Source organism: Castor canadensis, chromosome 3, assembly GCF_047511655.1.
Source record: "Castor canadensis chromosome 3, mCasCan1.hap1v2, whole genome shotgun sequence".
NCBI classification, from domain to species: Eukaryota; Metazoa; Chordata; class Mammalia; order Rodentia; family Castoridae; genus Castor; species Castor canadensis.
In genome coordinates this window covers 111518887-111528428 of record NC_133388.1, presented here as the reverse complement: position 1 = coordinate 111528428, position 9542 = coordinate 111518887, and the positions used below count along the sequence as shown (strand labels likewise).

General features: G+C 40.6%; 1 protein-coding gene across 1 annotated transcript; it reads right to left on the bottom strand.

Moving 5' to 3' along the window:
* Positions 1-242: 242 nt before the first annotated feature.
* LOC109684733 (BAG family molecular chaperone regulator 4-like) lies at positions 243-2571 on the bottom strand. The gene is given in 3 exon segments (XM_074068510.1): positions 243-1849; positions 1993-2045; positions 2048-2571. Coding segments are annotated over 3 exon segments (1371 nt in total). The 5' UTR covers positions 2268-2571; the 3' UTR covers positions 243-751.
* Positions 2572-9542: the final 6971 nt, after the last annotated feature.

Below are 9542 nucleotides of genomic sequence, written 5' to 3'. Positions count from 1 at the left end.
ATTGTTATTTTCAAATTCACCTTCTCCTGCTACTATGAAAAGCAGAAGTGGGAAGAACTCTAACAAACTATACAAAGGAAAAAAGGAAGACAAACAATTTACCTCAGGAACTCACTACACATTGCAATATATTCAAGTGGTAAAAGGCTATAAATTCATTCAGGATTGCCATTCTATTTGGGTGTCAATAGAGTCTCTTGAATAATTATATTGAACATATTACTACAAAATGTACAAAGAAGTAGAGAATAATACTATATTTGTAAACTGCAAATAAAACAAAACAGAGGCAAGTCTAAGCTGTAATTTACACGTGAAGTGTATGCAGAAAGCAGTCACAATGTACAAAAATGTGACAAGTAATCCACATGTTTACAAAAACAGAGAATTGTCTCACATATATCCAGTCTTATCTGGTAGGTTTCTGATAGCCTGTTACTTAAAAGTGTATGTCACTCCTGCTGGTAAGAAGCAGCCTCCACATGTCCATAAATTTCTTAAGGAAGTAGTCTACTTGGCAATATTGATAATTTCATAGTTTCCTGTTACATTCATTCGTCTGAAAACTGAAAAAGCTCACAACTAAAATGTTCTTCCATTCCTTTGCCAGTTTTTCAGTTTTAAAATCAAAGGAAAAGTTGGAATGTATTGCTTCTTGACATCAACAGGCATTTCAAAGACAGTTAACTAACCAAACTCACAAGTTCTTTGGCCAAGTTAGTAACAGGCTTCCACTTCATTCTAAATCCTTTCACAATCCTTTTTTTTCTAATTTTTCCAGTATGGCCTGGATCCTACAAACAGCCTCTTTCCTGGCCTGCCGGACAGAATCCTGACCCCCAGTTTCAGTGGAATCCAGTTCCAAAAGTTCCTTCGTCAGCATTTCTTCCAGGAGCCAGTATGCCTTGTCTGTCTTTTTTCCTACAAACTCTTCTACTTCTTGCTCAAGATACTGGACCTTCTCCAGCACATTTATGATTTTTTTAACACTTGGAGAAGTACCTTCATCTGAAGATAAACACTCTTCAGGAAGATTATTACTCTGATCTTGACTGCTGGGATGTTCGTTGGTGGCATTACCATACAGCTGAGGCTCAGCACTATATTGAACTTGGGAATCCAAGAGATCTGAACTGTCATTGCTCATTGTCCCCGAGGATTCGTACTGATGGACACTGCAAGGAAAGCTGTGCCGGTTCACGCCTTGATCTGACTGGCTATACACATAGGAGGAATCCTTGGGCTGCTGGGGTGGTGATGAAGGAGGTGGCTGAGGAGAGCCACTGCCAGGCCATTGCGAAGCACTTTCAGTCATGTAGAGATTTCCAGGTGGTGCTGATGGTGCAGCTGAAGGCCAGGGGTAACGGGTGCCTATCCCATAAGCACCAAGAGAAGCCCATGCTTCTTCTTATGGTCGTACAGTTGGTCCTGATTGTGGAACACTACGATTACCATCCCCATAAGGATAATGGGGCAGAGTCATTCCAGGGTTCTGTGAAGCAGGATATCCTGGAACCTGCCCCCTAACAGACGGGGCTTCACTCTGACAGTCCTGCTGGGGGTACATCCAACGAGAGACTGGAGTTGGGCTGTTGCCAGGTGAACGGTAAGTGCTTGGAACTTCTGTGGAGTAATTGGTCTGAGGATAGCCAGGTGCGTAATAAGCCCCAGAGTATGAGGCAGTATTTGCCCCAGGGCCAGGAGGGTATGCTGGACCATATGCTCCATTTGTGTAAGAACTCAAACTCTGTCCTTGCAACTCTGATCTCACAGGATATGTATTTGGGTATGGAGCCCGAGGTCGTGGAGAATTCCAGTAGTTAGAATTGTAGCCAGGATATGGTGGCTGCTCCTTACTCAGCATTTCTGGAATAATGGGGCAGTCAATAGTGTTTAATGTATCTCTCTGGCAGTTTTTCGTCAATCTTTTTTCTGCTCCTCAGTATGTATTAACCTGTCTTCATGTTTGCTAACTCTTCTGCCAGTTCAAACCTACCGGTGGCTTCCTCCAGCTCGACCTGGCTCCGACCAGGCGCCTCCAGGAGATAGTAGCCTTCGCCACCTCCGCCTTCTCCGGGCCAGGTGGTCTCAGCCGGGCCGCCCCCGCGCACCCGCCAGGAAATGGGAGGCTGGGGAGGTTCGGGGCGAAGCGGCGGATATAAGGGCGGAGGTAAGCGCACCGGCACATCTCCACCCCCCGGCCCGTAGTAGCGGCCATAGGAAGGACCGTCACTGGGGCCGTAGCCCGAGCGCCTCAGGGCCGACATGGGCTCCGCTGCCCTGAAGCGCTTCCCGCCCCCCACGGTCGGCCCATTGCGCAGGCGCCTGTGTGCGAGAGGGAATGGGGAGCACCGAAGTGGGTCGGACGACACCAGCCAATCCCAAGCTGGTCCCGCCCCTCCTGCTGCCGGCCCGACCGTTGAAGGACAGCGGTCCTGACTCCCGGCCCTCAGAAGCAGGAAAGGAAAGAGAGGCACCCTGCTCCTTAAAGGGCACCGTCCATCCAAGTTAGATTCCTCCTCCCCACTTATCAAGAATGGGAAACATCGCTCCCGGACCGCACGACGGCCCTCCTCTTCCCTGTAACAGTGATTTCAATGAATTAAATGGATGAGAATAATGAGATATTCAGGTGCTGAGTTAATACACACATCCACACACACACACACACACCACACACATACCAAAGTTTTCCAAGGGCACAAAGAAAAAGGTAGTCACTTTCATATGTTGATTGGAAACCATTTTGTAACACAGTATGCCATCTATATTGGTACCAAATGAATGTGTGTGTCACCTCAAGGTTCACATTGTAACCTAATGTTCAATGTGATGGTTGTAGAAGTAGAGGCTTTGGAGGTGATTAAGTCATGAAATTGGAGTGCATATACACTGGTGTACCCAAGCACCCCTCTAGAAAAGCAAAAGTACAGATTGACAGAAAATCAGGATATGGGAAATTTCACTGATTTTGGTGCCTAAGGGACACAGGTTAAGGGAAGACCTGCTGGCATCAAGTGAGATAATCACCCTCAGAAGAAGAAAGATGGAGGCTATTAAGTAAACAAGGAAAAGGCAAAGCTCAACTGCACTGGTGACACATTAGTGACTTGAAACCTTGAACACCTAAACTATGGGCAGCTAGCCCCTTTTGCCAACTGCTCTTTCTAACTCCATGTGAGAACCACAGTTTACAGTGTTCAGTATACATGAATATTTCCAGGAGCTGAAGAACACAGAAGGAATCCTGAGTACAGTCCTAGAGATGAGTAAGTTCATTTTCTATTGTTTCAAAACATATCACCACATAATGTCTTAAAGCAACAGAGACAAAGCACCTCATGGTCTTCAAGGCTAGGAGTATGGTACAGGCTCAGCTAGGGTCAGCTGGGTCCTTCTTTATGGTCATAAAAAATCAAGTGGTTGGCAGGAGCACCCATCTCTGGCTTTGAGACTTAGATCTTCTTCAAAACACTGCAGCTGGTAGCAGACTTCATTGCTACTGGGATTCTTGGGTGGTGAGGATCCTTCTGCACTTAGATAGAAATCAAAGCTAGAAACTTGAGCAGCAAAAATAAGAGAAGTTTATTTCAGAGATGCTAAAGGAGAGGCCATGTGGGGGCATGCAGTGGGACCCAGAAATCAGTAGTCCCCCAAGTCTAATTGGATGTCAGGTTTTATAGTTTTTTATTGTCAGTGGGAGGAGTGTTTCTGCATGAAGATTTTGGTGCAAATGGATGTTTCTTTGGAAGGAGAGGAGGCATTTCTCCCTGGCTAATTGCCATCTTTGGGGAAAGCATGGACATCTTGCAATCTGCCCTTCATCATTTCCTTGTAGCTGTCAGAATGGCATCTCATTTTTATTCTATGGGCAACCAGGACCATCCATTGCATGGAGACTGCCTTTGGATCCTCACCACATGGTCTCCTCCTAAATCAGCAGGAGAATCTGTCTTCCTTCAGATCTGTCCAGCTTTTCTTAAGGGTCCTCTTAATTAGGTCAGTCCAATAGCTTAAAGTCCACTAATTAAGAACCCAAATCACAGTTGCAAAATCCCTTCTGTCAAGGTGTAAACATGGTGGTATCCTGTTCTTCACAAGACCGACTTATACCTGGGGAGAAAACTAGCAGGGCTTCTGTACTGGTGAACAGTTGCTTTGGAGAACATCTCAGAATTCTGCCTGCCTCAGAATCAGGGAAGGGAAAGGGAAAGGAGGAGCTCTGGGCTCTGGGACAGAAGGAGTCCTCAGTACAAAGCTGGAGACAAAGGGAGTTCCTGTTCTATTGTTTTGGGAGGGGCATGGCAGTGCAAAACTGCCTGGATTTTTCAGGGCAGATATCATCTTCCTTGTGTCAAAGAACTTGGCAAAGGGGACAGAAAATCTCTTTTAAATTCATTAATGTGCTGCACATGAATGTGTGCTGTGCAACCCGAGGACAGCTGATATCCTCCTGAGAATCAATCTGAGGACACATAGCCTGCAAAATCAATCACAAACTCTTTAGTGAATTATTGAGGTTTGCATTTCTTCTTTGTTTGGAATGTGTTATTTTCTTTGATTATTAGAGGGTTTTTTTGTGGTACTGGTGGTTGAACTCAGGGCCTTATAATTTGCTGAGCATGTGCTCTTCCACTTGAGCCATGAGCATAGCTCTTTCTTCATTCACTAGTTTTGAGATAGTATCTAAATTTATACCCTGACCAGCCTGGAGCACAATCCTCATGTGTTCTTCTCCACAGAGATAGGATGACAGGTGGGCACTACCAAGTCCAGCTTTTTTCCATTGAGATGGGGTCTTGTCAACCAATGTGCCCAGCTATTGGTTGAGGCTGAGTCTTGCTTCTGTTTTGCTGGGCTGGCCTTGAACCATTATTCACTAGGTCTCTGCCTCCTAAGTAGCTGTGATTACAGTCTAGACCCACACCACCCAGCGGATTATTGATTCTTTGATAGCATATAACTAATTAGAGGACAAGCACTAAAAAGAATCAAAATAAAACTTATGATGAAAAAATGTAGGAAACATCCAGGCACTGATGGATTGATTGCACCTCTAGTCCTAGCTACTCAGGAGACTGAGTCAGGAGGATTGCGGTTCTAAGACAGCCTGGTCAGAAAAGTTGGCTAGCAATCTGTACCTCAATGGAAAAAAGATGGGCGTCATAATGCAAACCTGTTAACCCACCTACAGCAGGAACACTAAAACAGGAGGACTGTGGGTCAAGCCTGCCTGGGCATAAGCAAGACCCTGCCTCCAAAATAACTGGAACAGAAAACCCTGGAGGCATGGCTTAAGTGGTACAGTGCCTACCTAGCAAGTGTACAGCCCTGAGTTCAAACCCCAGAACCAAGAAAAAAAAAGAGAGAGAGAAGAAAACAAATTATTCAGGGAAAGTGTATTACCCACAAATTTAGTGCCAGGAAGGTTGTAACAATCAGGTAGTGATATAACAATGCATTCTCAAAGATGCAGTCTTGCAGAAGATAATTTGAATGTGTAACTTTCTGGAAATAAAAATAAGTGTTTTAAAACTACTAAAATATAATTGAAGGTACATGAAACTTAAATATTTAATAATGGTATCTCAGTTAAAAATAAATGGGAAGTCAGTAATAGTCAATAACAAAATAGCTAAACATACCTCAAGTATTTTAGGCCTTGTTTAATTTTTAAAGTGGATTATATTGATCAGTGTTTCAAAGTGGTATTCTTGAGGATGGTGTGAAAAAAAACATACATAAAAAGATTTTGGAAACAAGACTGCTATGGTGTGGTTCTTGGATGCCCCCATATGCCATGTGTGGAAGGCTTGGTCCCTAGCCTGTGATGCTGTGGGGAGGTGGTAGAACCTTTAGGAAATGGGGCATATGGAAGGAAATTAGGTCACTGGGGACCCTGGCCCCTCTTGTCTCTCTTTTTTCCTCACCTGACATGAGGTAAATAGCTTTGCTTTAGCCATGTCCTCTGAAATTTTGAAACTATAAACTAAAATAAACCTTTCTTCTTTCTAAGTTAATCATCTCAGGTATTTTGTAACTGTAACAGAAAACTGACTAACAGGATGACCAACCTCTTTTTCCCCTTAGAGCTCATCTTGGTTTACAAGAGTTTAAGAAATTCTGGGATAAAAAATTCTGTTTAATTTTGCTCCATTGAGCATTTCCTAGACCACCTGACTGCTTGGTTTGGTTTTTATACATGTCTCCTACCTGATTAATAACATAAATATCATTTTATTCCAAGTATGCGATAATGCTGCTCCCTTGTGGTGCGACATGCAACACAAAGATCTTACAAAGATAAAGTACATTTACAGAGTAGTTTTGCAAAATAAGGACAGAGACTTTTACCTTGGACCATCTTAAATCCAGGTACAGTGATATACTGAGAAAAACTGCTACTGTGATGACATTGTAAAGACACTGAATATATAATTACAAATATGAAAGAAAATTGAATGTAAAAGTCTAAATAAACCTGTCCAGTGAGTGTATCTTTAAAATGAGAAAGGAGATGAATACCCAGAGAGATATAAAGACATATTTTGGAAATTGAGGCATTGAGAAGAACCCTGAATTATTTCCCATATCACAAAGAAGGTATGTTTAGTTCTTACTTGAATAAATCCAATAAATTTAAGTAGGTATGTTTGTGTGTGTGCACGCATGCTACAAAGGATCAAGCAATATTGTAAATTAGAATGATGAAACTTATGTAACACTTAAAGCCATCAGAAATGAGGGTAAACAAAATATACCAACTGCAAAGTCAATTCCCATAACAAGGGCTGAGAATCAATAAAAATGACATAGAATAAGTGTCATGAATAGAATGACAGATCAAAATGACTCACGTTTGCATGCTCTTAATTAAAAAGGTTAGTGAACTAGACTTCCACTAACACATTAAAATTTAAAATAATATAAAACAATACCATATACAAAGAGAAACTGTTCTCAATTTGAAAAAGCAATATGAAGGCTATGTGATATACATCAACAATTAAGAGGATAAAAACCTGTGGCTATCTCAATATCTCCTGAAAGAATCTAATAAAGATTTAAAACAATGATTTTTAAAAGAATAATATAAGATATTTACCTAATCTGAATCTTAAAAATTCATTGAGCTAATGAAGTCATACTAGCAATTGTCAGGCCTAAACATAATATATGCTACTGAAATTATTATTAGCCTAGAATTTGGGTAATAGAAAAGAATATCAAAAAATCATGTGTTTGTGTCAGAAAGGAGGCACCATTACAATATAGATGATCACTGCTACACAGAGAGCTTAAAAGAATTGTGTTTTAAAATATTGAAATTAATCAGTCAAATTTGACTTTGTTTACACTTATTAAATCAATAGTTTTCTCATATTTCAAAATTTCCAGGAAGAAAAATGTAACGATCAAACAATATAATTGACAAAAAATAAAAATATATAACTCTAATGTTTGCTTTTAGCCTGAAAATGAACAAATGCATAAATGCACACACACACACACACACACTCACAGACTGGGTATTGAGCCAGGATGCATATGTTAGATGAGTGCTCTGCCACTGGGCAATACTCCAGCCCAACATATATAATTTTTTCCACCCCAATTTTCTTGTTCTTCTAGAAAATTCTATTCCCCTTGGTTATGTAGTTATATTCCTGTTCTCAACAAGATCCAAAAATATTTGATTTGATAAATTAAAGTTCAATAAATAAGTTGTGTCAGCATTTATGCTACATTTTGTATGTATGTGGTTTACAGTCTCTGGAGAAAGGCAGATTGATGATGACAACATGGTTGTTGGTCCTATGATGACTGTACCCCTGAGAGGAAGGCAGGATGGTGGCATTTGTTTTTACAGGTGGAAAAAATTAAAGTGTTCACATGCCCAGATACTAACAAAAAGGTGTTGGCATCAGGAGCAAAGCAGGAATTGTGTCATGTCCGGCACTGCCTTGAGTTGCTGTTTCTGCCATGCCAGGGTTGTTTCCTGGCTTGGGAGTTTATTCTACATTTTCCTAATACCTGATATAGTACACCCATGACAATCTGGAGCAGAAACAGGAAACCCAAATTTTATAACATCAACATACCTAAAAAGCAAAGGAGGGCATTAGAATAATGGGGAATTACTGATATTTATGGAGTGCCTGGTGTTGGACACATTTTTTCTACACTAACAATATGGTCCTTTGTTAAAAGAAAGAGTAAAATATATTATGGCTAAAATGGAGTTCTTTGTATTGTAAATCTGACCTTTTTCTTGTTACATGTGACATGAAATAATTGTACTGAAAGTGACTAGGAATTAACAGGGAGGGAAGAACCTGAGTTGGCTCTGACAAGGTCCTGCTAGGGTATCAGGAGGGTTTACACAGGGCTTTTGTGAACATTTAACAATAAGGAAACTCAATTTGTAATTTTTTTTCAAGAAAAGAAGGAAAAGAAAAAGAAGAAAAGAACAAACCAGATAGTCTGCCTATTGTAAAAAGTGATCAGTGGCTCAAATATACACAAAACAGTGCCTTAATGCTTTAATACATTTTCTAGATACAAAGGATTTTCAGTTTCATTTGAATCACAGCAATATTTTCCTGGGTGATTATTTCCTATTTTATTTACTCGACACAAACTTCTCACTTGCCTCGTCATGTGTCGTATGGACAGGTATAACACCTATGAAGTATTACATAATTAAATTGGTATAGCGATATTTTTTCTATTTTTGTGTCTTACATAATTTGGAAGAGTAGGATTTCATCATGCATAATTTGTAGAGATAAAATTACTTGAAAATTCAGAAATAAAAGGTTTATTTCCTTAAAGAAAAACTGGGCTTTCTGGGAAGGAAGTACTCTTGGAGGTGACAGTTGGAGCCTCACTACCTCCTTCCCTTCTTTGATGTTGGTGGGACCAGTCTGTGGCCAGAAGTACTTGGATCAGGACTGGAGTCCCCAGTACCTTAATATGGCAAAGCAACCTACTCAGAACAGTGAAGTTCCCTTAGAAAGAGAGCATGAATGGAAGTCAAAGCTTTCAGAGACAAAGTGAAAACATTGTTTGGTTAGCTAATCCAAAAGTGAGAGCAAGACTAAAAAGAAGGAATAAACCCCAAATGCAGCATAACTACCAAGCAGGCTGGTGGGGGTGACTATTGGTGTGGGTTGAGACTGTCCATTATGTGAACTAATGGGGAACTTTATTTTCTGAGTCAGCCTAGGAAATTCTTCTAGTTAAATCAGGATTGTAACATTGATTCTAAGGCTTTTTAGTTATCTGAGATACCTCATTTTGAGAGCTCCCTGCTGATATTTCCAGTAATACTGCTGAACTTACTTATCCATACAACAGGTCACTGGAAAACCCAGTGAGCAAAAGTAATTCTGCAGCATCTATCATATAACATCTGTGTTTATGTTAATAGTAAAACTGGAAAAAATGATAGCAGTAATATTTATGGAATGTGTGTAAGAATAACTTACATTATTTTAGTTTTCCTAACAATCTTAATAGATGGTTATTACTGCTATTGC